This window comes from Zonotrichia albicollis, chromosome Z (genome assembly GCF_047830755.1).
Source record: "Zonotrichia albicollis isolate bZonAlb1 chromosome Z, bZonAlb1.hap1, whole genome shotgun sequence".
NCBI classification, from domain to species: Eukaryota; Metazoa; Chordata; class Aves; order Passeriformes; family Passerellidae; genus Zonotrichia; species Zonotrichia albicollis.
Genome location: NC_133860.1, coordinates 3,791,064 through 3,809,181, shown reverse-complemented (window position 1 = coordinate 3,809,181; position 18,118 = coordinate 3,791,064). Strand labels below are relative to the sequence as shown.

The window sequence follows — 18,118 nt, the reverse complement described above, 5'->3', positions numbered from 1 at the left end:
GAGCTGACGTATGGTGCTAGACAGAACTTTTCAGCTCTTGAAGTACTGTTTTGGCTAAGGCACTGTGTTTCTCTGTTATCAGTACAAATTTGTTGCAGTTTCAGTAAGCTACTTACAACTTGATTGTTCTGCCTGGTTTCCAGCACAACGGTATTTTGCCTAAATGAACTAACCTGTTATGTAAACTGGCTAGTCATTGTGTGAGTTCTAATTATCTGCACCTGTCTGGAGCTACAATGTGTCATTAAAAGCAATTGCTGCTGTTTTGTCCAAAATTTGATTGTGTTTCAATAATGGATGATATTATTCTGCGCAGAGATGTGTGCCTTCTAATTTTCTTTTGCAGGGAATTGAACAATGTCCGGAGCAGCCTGGCGTTTCATTAGAAAAGATATGTATCTCTGCCTTTCACCCTAAAGCAGGCATATGTACAGCTGAGGAAACTAAAAGATTGCTGTTTCATATTGACAGTGTAACCTAGTTTTCCTGAGTTTGGTTCTTGACCCCTGAACGGTGTTTATTGTCTGGGCTTGAAGGAGCTGAATGTTTCCTGGTGCTCTTGGCTTAGTAAAGCCAATTTCAGAGCAGGGAGAGCATACATTAACCCCTTGCTTGGCAGTGTTTATTTGTCACAGTGCAGCTACAGGCTTTGGCTTCAGGTGTCCTTTGCAGGGATGGTGCTGCAGGGTGGCCTGAGGCAGAAGAAAGCAGAAGCAAAAATGGAAGCCTTCATGTGTTTTTGCTGGATGGGGAGTGGTGAAATCAGCGAGGGGAGCAGCACAGCAGGGCATGGCAGGGCGGCGTTGCCCTTCCCTGGAGGCTGGTGAGCCCAGCTCTGTGCACCTGCCCAGACACCCCAGTGCGATGCTGGCACACTCACTGTCCTTGCTGATAGCACCCCTGCCCTTTGAAGGACCTCTGTGCTAGGCTGGGTTTTTAGATTTTGTCTGCTCTCACTGCTCAACAGAAAGAATTTTAAAGAAATGGGTGGTGCATATGTTTCCTTATAGATTACACTCTGATCTCTTTCTTTACTTCTGGAGACCTTAATTTTTGAACATTTTGACCTGACAATGTCCCTTTAATACCACATTATGCAAGGATCTCAGACATTAAAGGTATTGGAAAAGTGATTAAAAGCAATTTTCTAAAAACTACTCATGTGCCTTAAATTTCAGAGCCAAACTCTTGCCACTCCATTGACTAAATCAGTCTAGAAATCTCCAAAGCCTCTTCTGTGGCAGGGAATTATAAGCAGCAAGCTTAATCCTCAGACTGGTGAGAAGAGAGAAGCCAAAAGTCCCAAACACAGGTCTCAGGACTTCCTTAGAGAAAAAAAGTAGGAGGAAAGCTACAATAGAATTGGCTTCAGGTCTTTGGTATATTAGAGCAGAAATGTGCCAGTCAGAAGGAGTGTGTAGTTGTATTTTTGTCTCCTCCTTTAGGATTTGGTGGTGGAAAGGATACATGTCAATGATGGCTGAGATATATGTACCTCATTGTAGTGACAGGGAATATTTTCATTTGCTGTTGAAATTTAATTAAATTATGACATTTTGGAATATTATTCAGAGTTTTATGAAAGGAGATGCTACAGAAGTCTTATACAAAACTAGGAATCAAGTTCTAGGACTTCTGTACATGTTATGGAAGTCTTTTACAAAACTAGGAATCAAGAGCTAGACTAGAAAAGTCTGCAGTTTAGAAGTCTCCTCTTTCCATTTTTATTTGCCCAGGCCTGAAGTCATGGATGACTGTAAAAAAGCATGAAGTTTCAAACCCCTTTTCCTAATGATATAATCAGTCTAAAAGCCTAAAAATTAAGAAATAAATGTTCAGGTTCTGCTGTAAATTGTACATACTATGTGAAGATTTCACCTATAAAAATTAAGAATAATTACTTAAGTCCCAGAGGTTTCAAAGCTCTGCATGCAGCAGTTACTGCTCCTTTCAAGGAATTTGATCCTGTTAAACCTGAAAAGAAAGGTTCAAAAATTTACAGGGAGAGTCTTTGAAGAATCTGTGTGCTATAGTGGCTGTTCAGTTTGCTGAGCTGTGACAGGCATCACTGACACAGGTCTCCAGGAGGCAGGGCAGAAAGCCCACCTGTCATCCACCCTGAGTGCTGGGCCCCTGCTTTTGCATTTCACTCTAGACCTATTAATCTGTGAAGAATAATAAAAGAAGGACTCAACCATCTCCTTCAGGTAGAATGAAAATCTTGCCTTTTTGGACACAGCTTTAGTAAGATTGCAGTTTGCTAGTCTGCTGGCAGAAGAAGAATGCAATACTTACAGCAATTTTGATTAATCCTTGCCACTTTCTCTATTGTACATATGTTTGACAGAACATCTAAATAATTCTCATGATGGTAGTAAATTTAAATATTGATCTTCTTGGGGAATTCTGTAAAGCTTGGAGTTGAAGGGCTAGGACTGTTCAGAGCTGTAGCTTCAGCATGCAGTCTTACACACAACACAATGGGAATAGCTCTGAGTTATCTATATACAGATGTATTGTCATTACAGGGCAATTTTTGATATCATGTTCCCAAGTTCCGGAATGCATTTATATTTGAAATGTCTTTTTAGCCCCCCAAATCTTGGATCGAAGAAGTCTTCAGTAAAAGAGAATGTTCCCACATTATTCCCAGCTCAAAAGAACCACACAGGTAAAGAGAGCAAATTCTCTTTTTTTCCGTTACATTTTAAAATAATCAAAATAATTTTTATGGGCATTGTGTTTGGTTTGGACAGTGTTTTTTAGTGTCTCAGCCACTGATTGCTGGTCTGTGAGTTTTCATGGATCCCATCCCCAGTCTGTTTTATATGAAACTGTTTATTTGAATTAGAAATTGGTAGCAATTAACCTTACTGTGCTTCTTAGATTTGTTACTGTCAGTGTGGTAATAAAAACAAGTACAGTATCTGATTAAGAGACTGAGTTACATGGAGTTACTGCTGCACCATTTTTCCCCTTCCTTAAAATAATTACTGCTGCTGATCACAGTCTTCTGATACAGAAATTACTGGTCATACTGGTGTAGAGTATGAAAAGAGTAGGGAAGAGATCAAATCCTCAACCTGTGCTTTAGGAAGCAAACATAACTTGGCATTCCGTATTATCCATCAGGTGGATGGTGTGGCCTAGATAAATTGGAGATCACACTCTGAGAATGTAAACTTGTAATTTTGATCATTTGGTTTTGAACACATGGACAGGGTAGCAGATGTATGATAGATAACTCATCTATGAAATGAAGATCTGACATACAGTCTGAGTTGTGAAATGCCAAACAAATCACTGAAGTTATCCACTGCATTTTCCAGGGGTTTGTGGTGGAGATGACAGCCTGTTTTGTTGTTGATGTTGTTGTTCTTTCACTGTTGAATTGATATACTAAGAATAATTTTAAAGCTGTCTTATTCTACACTAGCATATATTAATCATCCACTTTTCATCACAGATGTCCTACAGGATGCCAGGTGTGCCAGAATTTAATCAGGTAAGAGTGCATAAATATATATGTACTATTTTTATAGTGACCTAAAAATAGGCAATCCTAGTCATGGAAGCAATGACAAGAGAAATACCCTTCTTGTTTTATGGTCAGAGCAGCATTTCTAGGGATGTGCTGGAGAATGCTTGGCATAAATATAAGTAGAATAAATGATATGATAACCTTGGATTTATTTGCAATAGAAAATTTTACCCAAATACCTTGTGTGCATGATTTTCTTTTAATATCCTCCTGAGGAATGGAAGGCAGAAGTGTGTCTTTAAATGAGAGTCAATTTCAGCTATATCCCAGATTATATGAAGGAGAGGGAGTCTATAGCAATAGAGAACAGTGCAAATTATGGAAAGAATAAAGAAAATTAAGGGAGAAGAAAAAGGGTAGAAGAAATATCCCAATAATAGGATTTTTGAAAATGTTTCATCTTCTCTGCAGTGAGGATTGAGTGAGGAGTTCTCTCACAACAACAAAATATCATTACTTTTGTGCTTTTAAATTGTGTTATTTTCAGGGAAATTGTATCTTGTGACCTGTATTAAATAATTGTTTTCAATCCAATATTTGTCATTCAAATGGTATTACCAAACACATTTTGGTACTGTGTATTTATGATAATAAATTATCAGTTATTGGAACAAATATTTCAACTTGCACTTATTTTGTGTTAAAGGCATCGGATAGCTGAGGCAACAACTGGTGACCAGCAAGCTGGTGTCAAGTAGTCCGACAATCTGTGTTAACACGATTATCTGCCTTTTCATTATGCTTCACATTTCATTTTGCTTCTGAGATTTACAGGAGTCATGTTTTACAAAGAGTAGATAAATTACTCCCGAAATCAGATCACTGTAAAGAACTGATATGCAGAGTGGTGCTGGCATCGTAAGGCAACTGATTTGTGTTTCTGTTCAGAAAGTGTGAGCTCCTTCTAAGAGGATGGTCTCGTGTATATCTTGCTTTAGAGCAGAAGAATAGACATTCAAAGATTTTTGCTGGTCTTTCTGAGAGAAGAAATGTAAGGGGTGTTTTAATGCTTCCTACTAACCTCTAGATACTCAGCTGTGAATTGCAACCAAAGTTACATTGTCCTTCAAAATACAGTTGTTTAATTTCATCTCAATCAAGACTACATCAGTTTTGTTGTTCTCCCCCTCTCCCCCATCAGACCATGTTGTTAATCAGCCTGTGAAGACCAGTAGGACAAAAATTAACATACAGAAGTGGAAAACCAAAAGATGAGCTTTCACTAAATCAGCCTCCTAGTCAAACATAGTTTAGCTGCATAAATGCGAATACAACGCTTGGAGAGGGAGGAAGAGGAACAGGAAATGTGCACTTCTTTGGATGGATTTTTTTCTTTCACCTTTCTCTGTCAAGACATCCTGTATCTTTGTGTGTCTTTTATCTTGTAGTTGTTTCTTTCAGTTTTTGCTGAGCATTATCATGCTGTTTAGTTTAATATAAATCCAGTTTGTTGGTCTGTCTATGTTTGCAGATTGTCTGTGGGTGTCTAATGTGCATTTCAGTCAGCCCTTATCTAGCAAGTACATTTCCCAAATATAAACAGTTCTTGTCTTTTTGAGTATCTCAAAGTGTACAGAGAGCTTTGTTCTAGGAGAATTTTTCCATTTCTAATAAGGAGAAATAATTTCCATATAATTGTTATGACTAGTTATATTGTATTTATTAGATCAGCAATGAAACAGGTTTTGGGCCTCCTGGATTCTGTAGTTTTCCACAACAGTCAAAAAATCATGTGGATATACTTGATGCCTACAATAATTTGACCTAATATTGTAGGCAAATAAAATCCCCTAATGATTTATTTTGTAGAGAACTTACAAGATTTGCAAGCAGTTTGTGAATGGAAACAGTTTGTGAATTGGGTTATGCAACTAATTTTTTGATTCTAAGTAGAATTACTCCATTTAGAAGTTGCTAATCAAATTTGCTTACCAGCGCCTTTGTCCATGCTTCGCTGGTGAGCTGAAATTGGTCTCTATTTACTCTTCTGTGCAGTACTTACAAAAACATCCCAGACAGCAGTTAGAATGGACTCTATATGAGTATTCATATATGAGAATACTCTCTCTATGAGTATTTAGAAGTGAGGTGTCAATTTCCTGCATCCTTATACATCTGAGATGATCTTGCAATTTGTCTATATATCTCACCTTGGAGGTGTAAGTTTTAGACACAGCTTCTAAACTGCTGCCTGGGTATTGCAGTCTGACTCCTGCAGTTACTTTTACTTCAGTGCCAACCCTTTGGGTTTTCCACTGTTGCTCAAAGGGTGACTTTTCTAGTAGCCTGCTTTTATGTTACTGATGATGTCCCCACCTCCTCCGGCAGCTTGGTGAGCTTTTGAGGCAAGAAAGGCAAAGTCATTGCAAAGATGCTTTCCACATATCCATAGGATCACAGAGTAACTCAGGGTGTCAGGGACATGGCCTCCAGTGTGCTCTGCCAGGGGGGAGATGACGATGCTTCACTCAGTTGTGTGAAACCCCCAAGGATGGAGATGACCCACCCTCCCCAGGTCCTGACTCCACTGCTGGGTTGTTCTCCTGGAAGAAAGGCTGCTTCTTATTTCCAGCCTCAGACTCCATGTTTCAGCTGTGCTGCTGCCTCTCACCCCTCTGCCATGCCTCACTGAGGAGCCTGTCAACATCTTTCTGCATCCTGTCCCATCAGTGCTGGGTGTGCTGGTTGTTGGAGCCCCTGAAGCCGTGTCTCATCCTAGCAGAAAACCATCCCCTCTTCTCAGAGATCAAGGGCTCCAGCCCCACCACCTGTGCCCAGTATGGTCACTCTGCCCCTGAGGCCTCTCCAGTTTGCTGGTGTCTCTCCTGTGCTGTGGACTGAAGCTGGAGGCACCAAGCTGGCAGGGGCTCGGTGGCAAGCATGGAGCAGAGGGGACAGGCCCTGCTGTCCCCGGTCCCTCGGGCCATTCCTGCTCACACCACCCCAAGCACCTGTGGTCCTCATTGCTGCCCAGGCACCTGGATGACCCTGGCTCAGCCCACTGACACCCAGGACCATGTCCCAGAGCTGCCATGCCCCTAGGGCTGCACATTCCCTCCATCCCCTTTTCCAGGTGGCAGGTGGACAGACTGAACAGGAGAGGCCCTGTACAGACCCCGAGGAACCCTTCCTGATACTGGCCCACACCCAGCCAGATCCTCACCTGCCAGCCTGGCATCCCTCCCATACTGGAATGTCACGGCCCAGATACAGCAGCCTGGCTAGAGCAAAGGTAGGTGCTCTCCTCTCATCCCCACAATTATGTTGCAGAAAGCGGTGAGGTGGGTGAGGCATGACTGACCCTCAGTTAATCCTTGCTTACTGCTTCCTGTCACTGTCTCCTACTTCCTGTGGCCAGATGTGGGCTCCCGGAGGCCTCACTCCTCGATTTTACTTCAGACTTATGGCCAGATGGCTGGCCTGCAGTTCCACAGGGTGGCTTCTGCCTGTTTTTGAAGGCATGCATGACATTTGCCTTTCTCCAGTTATTGGGGACACCCTGATCTTCACAGCCTTGGAATCTGGCAGTACAAGGGCATCAGCCTCCTCCCTCAGCACCCTGGGGTGCAGCCTGACACGTGTGAGAAACAAGTGGTCCTGTGTGAAGCATCATCTCAGCCTGCTATTGCCACTCCAGCTTGAGCCCTGTGTCCCAGAGTGTAGGAGACTTCCTTCTCCAGTTTGCTTTGGCAGAGCATTGGATAAAACAAACCTAATTTGCTTGGGTTGAAAAAGTGGAGTGCAGACCTGATTTCATGGCTTCTGGGTATCAAGAAATACCTTACTAAAGCAGCTCACCTCTTGCATTTCCTTCCAGTTGCTTTGAGATTTGACTTTGGTTGGTTTGTTAGTTGGTTGGTTTTAAAAATCTGCTTCTTTGTCACCAGTTAGTTCTCACTCATCTCCACTGAAAACTCTCTCTTTTAGAATGCACATCTCCAGAGTCTTGCAGATGTTTACACCTAACCTGCCCCTAAATGGACAAGTAGTACAGCTGAGGCCTGAGGCAGTTGCATCTGGGTCGTTGAAGGTTGTTGTTTGGTTTCTTAAAAGAGGAAAAGTGAAGAATTTATCTCCATTTCCTAGGGTATATTAACTTTTGAAATGTCTAAAGGAGACCTGGACTGTCAGCTGTCACTGAAGTTAATCCTGTAGAAGAGGAATTACACTGAAGTTAATCCTGTAGAAGAGACTGAAGCCTGTTGAAGCCTGTGTGAGAGTAATGACTGAATTTGGAATCTGGGCTATGATTCCAGATGCAAAATTTTAATGCTAGCTGAGTTTCTGGTCTCTTTCTCTCCTGTTTCTGACTAGGACAGGGTTAATTACTTGCAGAAGGCAGCCAGGGGCCTGGCTAGGGCCCAGAGGTTGTTCTCTGTCATGTCAGGTCATTGCCAAGGCTTGCGGGGAAGGGATTCTCTTCTGGGGAGCAGGGTCCCTTGTGGATCAAGGTAGTGCTGTCTTGTCAGGGGTTTTCCACGTGAATTATTCAGTTTCCGTGCCCCTTGTCATCAATTTGTTGCTGCTGTTGATTTCCTTATCTCGCTGCTGTTTCCAGCAAACTGTTCTTATCTCAAACCATGATCTTTACCCTTTGTGCCCTCTGTTCTCCTCTGCAGCCCCAGCAGGGGCAAGGGCAGGGGGAGGAGGAGGAGTGAGAGAATGTTGCATGGTTTGACATGTTTCAGTGGGAACACCAAACTGGGGAATTGCAGAATCACTAGGTTGGAAGAGACCGTTAAGATCATTGAGTCCAACCCATGCCCTAACACCACCTTAACAAAACCATAGCATCAACTGCCACATCCAGTCTTTTTTTAAACACATCCAGGGATGGTGACTCCACCACCTCCCCATGCAGATGATCCCAGTACTTTATCACTCTATCAGTAAAACACTTTTTTCCTAATATCCAACCTAAATTTCCCTTGGTGCAGCTTAAGACTGTGTCCTCTCGTTCTGTCAGTAGCTGCCTGGAGAAAGAGACCAACCCCCACCTGACTGCTGCCACATTTCAGGAAGGTGCAGAGAGTGATAAGGTCACCTCTGAGTCTCCTTTTCTCCAGGCTGAACACCACCAGCTCCCTCAGTTATTCCTCATGGGCCTTTGTTCCAAACCCCTCACCAGCCTTGTTGCCCTCCTCTGGATGCATTCAAGTGTCTCAATGTCTTCCTAAACCATGGAATACCATTCCTAAAACATGGCAGCCTTATTTGGCACCTAATGTGCAGGTGGAAGAGCTGAGATAACAGAGCCACTTGGAAACACTTGGAAACAAGTTTGATCTTGGTATTTCACAGTAGGCATGGAGCCATGTGTCACAACGTTATTAGGTCTGTTCATGTGGCTGTGGTACCCAAGGCTGTGTATGTTGCCACATGAGCTCCTTCCAATGATCTTTCCCTAAGTAGGGTGAAGAATCAAGATTGCTTTGTTGCTCTGCTGTGATATCACTTATGGCATCATATCATCAAGGGCCATGAAGGTCATTTGTGATATGTGTTCAGTGTTGCTCTCCTAACCTGATCTTGGTGCTACCTTTAATGGGAGTCCATTAATAATTGTATCAAGTCAATGGGGAAAACAGAGGAGGATGATTTTCTCCAGCTTTTCATCCCCTTTTCCTCCTTCAGGCCTGTTATGACAGCTTTGGAGAATTATTTTTTTTTTTTGGATTTTGAGGAAACCATTCTTGTTGCTAAGTCTGCCAGGTTCCCCAACATGGCCCACACCATGGTTAGAGTCAAGAAAGAGATTTCTGGGAGGGTTGTTCGGAGTTCTGCCTCAAGGATGGACAATCATGAGTAGCATTCAATTTGGAAGGACATGGGCCAGTATCTGGAAGACTTCTCCAGTGAATTGGAATTTCACCCCTAATCCACTACAGGACCCTGTTGAAATGATAAAATATATCATGGAAAAATGCTGTGCCACTTCCAGAGGGGTGCAAAGTTACGCAACATGCTGGGCTCTGACTGCTCTTTATTGAACACTGCTCAATACTAGAATGTGCCCTCAGGAGGAGGACAAGGAAAGCAAAGCAAGAAGCACTGTGGCCACTCAACTGCACCTGAACCAGAGGAACAGCCAGTGCCGGTAGTGGTTGCTCCTACAAATGAAGAAGTCCAAGACCAAATCAGTTCACTTAGTTAGTTGAAGAGAAAGTAGGGCCTTCATGACAGGAGGACGAGGGAGAACCAGATCCCCTGTTCCCTATCCCTGAGTGAGCTGTGAGATATGTGAAAAGATTTCAGCTGCCAGTCAGGTGACCTGGCGGCTCTGATGCTCAAGTGTTGTGGCCCATGATATGAAACTAGGTGGTAATGAGGCTGCGGAGCTGGGATCCCTGTCCCAGGATCTGGCACTGACGAGGGCACTGAGAAGAGGACAGAAACTCTCAGCCTTTGGAGGTGACTCCTGTCAAGTGTGAGAGAAAGGTTCTCTCTCAGGGATGATCTAGTAGTGCACCCAGGCAGGTGGGGCACCATGGAGAAAGGTATCCAGTACCTGGGAGAATGAGTGCTCTGGAGGTAGTCTCTAGGGATTCAAATAATGTGCAGTCACCTGTAGACCTGGATGAGGTCCAGAGTGCACAATCCACGTGGCAGAAGTTTGTACGGAGCGCATGATCATCGTACACCAACTCTCTGGCATCCATGTCCATGACAGGAGGAGGAACAAAGTGCTTTAGGTGATTACCTAGCTACAGCCATGTGGTGATCATCTTTTTTCCTCCCTACTGACGTGCATCTTGTCTGTGGAAAGACTGTCCAAGACTGCAGATAGACTCAAAAGACTTCATCAGATTAGAGAGGAAATGTCCCATGCCCCTCCAGTATGGACTTGTGTCTCTGCTATTGGGAGCAAGTGGACCCCTTCAAGAGAGATGGTACTGATGATGAGCAAACCTCTGATTTTTGTTGCATGATCATGGAGACGATGTGTGGAAGTGGGATGAAAAATTCTCCTGAAGACTGCTTTTGCCATAAACCAAAGTAAGGTCAACTTACTGCCCAGGAAATTCAGTTAGGAATAAAATTCAGTTTAGGAGTAAAATGACAGGATGGATGTCATCAAATTCCAATGGATGTGGCCAACACATTAATATCTGTGATCCCACCCAACCAGCAAGCAAGAAGCACAGGCTTTCCTAGGTGCTGTGGGTTTTTGAAGGATCTGGGTTTAGGATTACAGTCAGATTGAAAGCCCTCTTGATCAAGTGACCTGAAAGAAGAATGATTTTAAGTGGGGTCCTGAACAACAAGCTTTTGAAAAAATCAAACTGGAAGTTGATCATGCAACAGCTCTTGCACTGTCATGACAGGACAAGGCATGAAAAATGTGCTCTACATTGCAGGTGGGGAGAATGGTCCTTTCTGGAGCCTCTGGAAAAGTGTATCTGGGGAGGCTCTAGAAACCCCTTGGGTTACGGAGTCAGAGACGTTCTTGGTTGTGGAATGGTACTCCCCAGTGCAGTGCCCCCACTGAGATTCTCCAAAACCACATGCCTCTCTCTCCCACTCCATCTTCCCCTCCCCCTTTCCACTGCAGTGGGGTGAAGCTGAGAACTGGAGACACAAAAGGCAAAAGATCATGGTTTGAGATAAGAACAATTTACTGGAAACAGCAATTTGATAAGAAAAAAAGCAAACAGTAACAGCAACAATGTTAATTTAAAAAGCATACAAAAAAAAAAAAGAGGAGTGATAATGCAGAAATGCTCACTGTGGAACTTGTGACCCCAGCAGGGCCAGCCTCACTGCTCTGTCCCTCTTGAGACTGGCACCACCTGAACCTGTCTCTGGCTTGAAACCAGCTCCCTCCACTACACATATTCAACCAGAAGTAATCCCTTCTCCCCACAAGAGAGAGAGACAGGCTCAACTCTGCCTCCAGCAAAGATGTGAGGTGCTAAAGAGTAACATCTGGGCCCTAGCCATGCCCCATTGCAGCTACTGCAAGGAATTAACCCTGTCCCAGGCACAAGCAGGACAGGGATGCAAAGGATCTGAGGCCTGCTACACCCCAACTGAAAGAGACCCTGGCAGTTTATGAAGGGGTTTGAGCTACTTCCAAAGTGATGTGCACCAAGCACAGCTCCTCCTGGCACCCTGACTGCCAGTGCTGGGCTGGATGTTCAAAGGGAAATTCCCTGCCACACATCATGACACTGATGCTTTACAGAGTAAGTGGAGTGTGCTGATGACACAGCAGGCTTGAACAGGAAACTCCAATTACCTAGGAATCAGGAACTGGCCCAAAGACAAAAATTTTGGACTTTTGTCAGACGAGAACAAAGAGGAGCTGAGACATCTTGAGGAGATCCCACCATATAGTCAGCTACCAGAAAATGAAAAGTGATATACTCTCTTCACAGATGCTTCCTGCTGTATTGGAGGGACACATAAAAAATGGGAAGCTGCTGTACTTGAGTCCCATGTGGCAAGTTGCAGAAGCTATCGAGGGACAAGATGGATCAAGTCAGGTTGCAGAGCTGAAAGCCATCCAGCTGGCTTTAGATACCACTGAATGAGAGAAATGGCCAGTGCTCTACCCCCATATTGACCCATGAATGGTAGCAAATGCTCTGTAGATGTGGCTTGAGCAGTGGAAAAATTAATAGGCAGTGCAGAGGTAAACCCATGCGGGCTGCTGAGCTCTGGAAAGACACCAATGCCTATGCAGAGAAGCTGCTGTAAAAACACATTGTGTAGATGCACACACCCCCAGGGGCTGGTGTGCTGAAGAACACAACAATGGACAGGTGGGTTGGGCTGCCAGGAATAAAGTGTCTTGGTTGGACCTGGACTGACATCATAAGTGTGGATTATTTCTGGCTCATTGCGCCCATGACACCCCAGGTCAACAGGGAAGAGATGCAGCAATACAGATGGGCTCGTGAGTGAGGGGTGGATTTAATGATGGTCACTGCTTCCCAAGCAATCCATAATTGTGAAACATGCACTGTGATCAATCAGGCCAAGTGGGTAAAGCCTCTGTCGTATGGGGGATGATGGGTAAAATATAAATATGGAGAGGCCTGGCAGATTGATTCCATAGATCCCTGGTTCAGACATCATATGGTATTGAGGGGCTGTCAAATTCCCTGTCATGCACCAGCCTCTGGGAAAGTTGAATGATAAAACGGACTGTTAAAACCACATTGAAAGCAATGGCTTGTAGGACCTTAAAACATTGGGATCTGCATTTAGGAAAGCCATCTGGCTGGCTAATACCAGAGACTCTGCCAATTGAACTTGCCTTGCTCAATCAAAATGCTCACACACGGTAGAAGAGGAGAAAAGGATAAGGTCTTCATGAAGAATATGTTTGGGAAGTCAGTTTGCATTAGCTTGTCTCAAGCAAAGGCAAACCCACCCATGGGAATGTTTTGTTCAATGACCTGGGTATGCTTGGTGGGTAATGCAGAGGGACTGTGAAACAGGATGTGTACCTGAAGGGGATTTGATTTTTGAGTGACAACAGTCTGTAATGCCAAACTGTGTGTGTATTTTTGGTTGCTGGATGACACTGGCACTGTGTGCCATAACTAGCATGGATAGTGAGTACGGACTGCTCCAGATACACTGGTCATGATCTTGTGATGCAGCTTGCTACCACCTGACAGCACAGCAGCCCTCCTGCCCTGGAAGGCATCTAGGACAGACAGAATCCACAGCCATGGGCTCAATGAATGAACTCTACAGATATCTTGAAGGGATAGCCATTGACTATGATACCTAAGATGATACTTAAGCTTGTGTGTCTGTATGTTTATATGTATATATATGTATAGATACACATGTATATGTGTATGCATGTATGTATGTATGTAATTGTAAGGCGTATGATTTGGTCATGACATAGATGGTATGGCTAGAATTTAGGGGTTATTCTCTACCACTTCATATCACTGCTGGGAGTGAGGGATTCTCTCTCTTCCAGGGAGTATCACAGAATATGCCGGGTTGGAAAGGATCCACAGTGAGCATTGATAGGGCTATTCCCAAGAGTCATACCATGTGCTCAAAGGTATGGGCTGGCATAGAGTGACAGAGGTAGTGGTTAGGTGTTGTCTATTGTTGAGGGGTTTCTGTGTGAAATATTCATTTATTGTGCTGTTTATTATTAGTATTGTTGCTGTTACTGTTTGATCTCTTGTCTTGTTGATGTTTCCAGTAAATTGTTCTTATCCCATTCTGCAATCTTTACCTTATGTGTCTCCAGTTCTTCTCTCCAGTGCACTGCATGGAGAAGGGAAGGGAAGGGAAAGGCGTGAGTGAGTGAACAGTGTGTGGTTTGGAGAGTCTCAGTGGGAACATTAAAGTGAGGATTACCATACCCAAACCATGACAATCTCCCTCAATACTGCCCTTCAATCCATGTATTTCGTATATGCACTTTGCTGGCTTCCAAGAGTTAACATAAAGGTCACCCTGAAATTCTCCTCCTGGTTGTTGAGGATAATTCCTAGATCTTCCTTTAGTACTTAGAATAACCAATGGTAATACTCATAGCAAACCTCAGTGTCCTACAACATTCCTCTGAACTGGAACAGGTCAGAACCTGCATTGCTCGGGTCAGAATTTCTGTATGGGACTTTCAAACAATTACAGAACCACTCAGAATCACAGCATGGTTTGGATTGGAAGGGACTATTGAAGACTGTCCAGTTAAATCCCCCCAACTGTTATTAGTGTTCCTCAGATAGAGAACAAATTCTATACCCAACTAAACATATTTATGATATAATTGCATGTCACTTTGCTATTGTTGCAATTTCTTTCAACACAGCTAATTTTTACTGCATTCCGTGTGAGACAACTGCAGTATTTTTCTTTGCAGGAAGTTATTTGGGCCATTCACATGTAAATACTAAAGGTGTATGGAAGCGAGTCTGATATAAAATAATTTCTGTATTTTTAATGTGAGGTGCTGCTGTGGCCGGCTGATTGGAGAGCACCCCGGAACAGAATGCAGCTGGCCTGTTTATCAGGCAGGCTCACAGAGCGATGGTGGAGAATGGTCTGTGCAAAAACACACAAAGATGAGTCCGACAGATGCGTTTGGTACAATCAATTTTCAAGATGGAGACCGCACGTACCATGCCAAGGTAACAGGTGCTGTGCTTATATGTCTGACTTGTTTTTGCAATTTCAGCATAGGAAAAGAAAGGCAAACAAAGGTAAAAATTTGATTGGGTGCATAGCAGATTGATTGCCTTAAGAGGGCAGGGGAATCTAAAAGCAAACCGGTTTAAAATGTGTGTATATTTTTATGTTGAACTTCACTGTGATTAGGGATACACTGTCTGTATTGCATTTTGCACATGCATTTTGGTGCTATCATGTTAGGGTAGCATGACAGCTCTAACCCTTCACAAATCTGCAGGACATTAATCCTTAGAACTTTGTAATGTGTTGTAGTTTCTTCTCCTGAAGAATGTAAAAGATGTTTATTTTACCCATTATTTTCCTTTTCAGTATATTAGACTTTCTTATGACAGCAGTTTGGATCAGCTGTTGCACCTGATGGTTAAAGAATGGCAGATGGAATTGCCAAAGCTAGTGATCTCTGTTCATGGAGGCATTCAAAATTTCAAGCTTCCCTCAAAGATCAAGCAGGTTTTCAGCAAAGGGCTGGTGAAAGCAGCTGAGTCTACGGGAGCATGGATAATTACAGAAGGCATCAACAGCGGTAGTGTAATTATTTTTCTTTGTTTCTCTTTTCCTTTTGGTGTTTTTTCCCTGCATAATAGCATGTAGGATCAAAATAGAGTGAAATTATCTGAAAATTGGTGATATGTTAATACAAAATGAAGACTTTTTATATAAAGAGCAGTGCATAATCCAAGGAGACGGATCATGTTAGTTTGCTGTTGACACACATTATACATATTTTAATTAGAGCAGAGTATTCTGCATGTATTAAGAAACACTGCATACAGCCAGAACTTATTTGCAGTAAATTTATCTGCTTCTTTAAAATATTTGGGTTTTGTGGACTATGATTAGTATTTTTGAAACAATTTTCAAAGCTCAATTTAACTTGTGTTTTATAATTGATAGTTTTGAATCAGGATAATCCAATAATTAGCCTATTAGTAGCTGAAAATCTCTTTGGACTACTCTCAAAAACTCAGAGGGGTCAGTAAACTGTGGAACTGAAAGTTTTACTTCTTTAGCTGTTATTCAATCTGGTGATCTTACAGGAGAACTGTCCTGGGCATTTATGTAACTAATGAAGTTTTATGGGTGTGAAAAGCACCATTAGCAACATGTAAGAGTACTGTTAATTAGAAATATGTGCTGAATTCGAAGCAGTGGTACATTACACCCAAGCTGTGAAGTGTACATCAAATACACAAGTTGGGTACAACATTTTGGTTTTGGTTGAAACACAACTACAGTACAAATTACGTGACGTGAAAACTTTCTTGGCGTCCTGTAACAGGTCTCTGAATATGGAAAAAAATTATAATTTGATTATCTGTTTAGGAGTGTCCAGGCACGTGGGGGATGCACTCAAAGGCCGTGCCTCACCACACCTGAGAAAGATCTGTGCTATTGGGATTCCTCCATGGGGTATCATTGAGAATCAGAGGGATCTCATTGGAAAAGATGTGAGTTGGATGCATTTTAATAACAAAAGCCTTCATGTTCATGGGATGTTAGAGCTTTCTTGCATACCTGATTATCTTGTGGATTAACTTCGCTACTTCGATCTTTTTTTCACTGTAATAGAGGATTAGGTTTTACTCAGCAACAGAATTTTGCATGGCATATTGAGACACTGCATTTTGCTTTTTATGTATAAATGAATAGCTTTAAAATACTTCTCTTCTTACAGGAAATTGCCATTCCTTCTTAAAATTTTGTAATTATGTAGGCAGCTCTCTTGTGGTTGTATTTCTATATTAAGATTCGGAATGAACAGTCAGGTTAGCAATGTACACAAATAAGCTATTAATATGTGTATTATTTTATTCACAGTCTGTTTTATATTCACAAACTATGACTTTATGTGAGGGCATAATCTACTCAGGTGTCTAAAAGAACTTAAGTAGCAAGGTGAAATCATTCCTGATAAATGTTAGCTCATGTATTATTAATGGGAATACAACCCAGGGAAACTATGCTGTGATGTTCCAGCAGTTGCAAAGAATGCCAGGCAGTGACTCTAAGGGTTGCAAACCCAATCAGAAGTGTTTTCCGTGGTATTATCTATGGATTTGTTGCTGTTAAGGATCAAATGTTTGAGTAGCTCTAAAAGCATGATGGAGAATGCTGAACAGCCACACTGTGATGAAGAAATACATACAAGTGAGGAAACATAAATTGTGCTATTTTGTTGGTTTCTTTGAGGACATTTTTATTTTGGTTTTCTCAGGTAGTTTGCCTGTACCAGACTCTTGGTAACCCACTCAGCAAGCTGAGTACGCTCAACAGCATGCATTCTCATTTTCTAATGGCAGATGATGGGACAGTAGGCAAGTATGGGAATGAAATGATGCTCAGGAGGAATTTGGAGAAGTACATGTCACTTCAAAAAATACACACAAGTGAGTATTGCTGTGGCATATCTGCTTTATGACAGAAAAACCTACCCTAAAAGATGGGGAGGTACTTTACCTTTCATGCTATGTATTGTACATCTTGATTTGCCATAGCTTTCACTGAGGTCAAATGTCATTAATTGTATGTGTCTTGAACTCTAAAACTCAGGAAAATGAAAAGGATAGCATTTTTATACAGCATTATGCATATGGATGAACCTACAAATGGGTTTCTCAGTTGTAGAGACATCTAAATGACTCAGATTATTTAGAAAATATTGAGCATTTGCTCACAGTTTTACGTGGTCGCTATTTCACCACTAGACACTTCTCCAGCATTTTGTGAGATGGAAAGATGGTTACATTCAGTGGAATTCAAATACTTTTTACCATGTTAACTACTTTTGCCCTCATCATGCCTCTCTATTGCAAGTCTATGACCTCCTCAAGTACAGCAATGAAGAGTGGTTGAAGAAGCAAAACCTTTAGCCAATGTTTGACAGATTGCATTGCTTCCGTTGTTTATTTATAGAGTAAAGAAGTTACAGTAAATAAATAATTAAATAAATATTTATTACATAGACAATTATTTCCTTTTATGCACTTATTGTACAAATTATTTGTGGAAGTGCACTCTTACCTAGTCATTCAAATCTTGAGGTATGTTAAAAAGGCATTAGTATTATGATGTTGATGTTGCTTCCTTTATCTGCTCACATAATAGAATTGACAAACTTAGAAACCAACCCAATTTTTAACATGTTTGTGTATAGAGCTTTTTACTTGGACTCTTTTATTTTCTTAGTATGATGTTTTGCAAGTCAGGCTTTCACTTTCATTTCTATTGCATTGTACTTGAAATTCTTTTCTGTTTGTTTAAAAAACCTGCAGTGCTGATGTAACACTGGGAAGAGTCTCTGAAGAAATACCTGATAACTTTTCTATGTCTGTGGGTAAATACGTGGCTGTTGAACATGTTTCAAATGCCCTTGCATGTGACAGCTATTATAAAGGGAAGAGG

The 18,118-nt window shown here is 42.1% G+C and overlaps 1 protein-coding gene across 1 annotated transcript in view; it reads left to right on the top strand.

Annotated features, from left to right (window-relative positions):
- Nucleotides 1-18,118, top strand: part of TRPM6 (transient receptor potential cation channel subfamily M member 6) — a 90,904-nt gene that overhangs the window by 8,677 nt on the left and 64,109 nt on the right. Inside the window, exons 2-7 of the mRNA XM_074533042.1 lie at nt 2,592-2,671; nt 3,467-3,505; nt 14,475-14,655; nt 15,026-15,239; nt 16,040-16,164; nt 16,932-17,103. Of these exons, the coding sequence (XP_074389143.1) occupies nt 2,592-2,671; nt 3,467-3,505; nt 14,475-14,655; nt 15,026-15,239; nt 16,040-16,164; nt 16,932-17,103 (811 nt within the window). The remainder of the gene's footprint in view (nt 1-2,591; nt 2,672-3,466; nt 3,506-14,474; nt 14,656-15,025; nt 15,240-16,039; nt 16,165-16,931; nt 17,104-18,118) is intronic.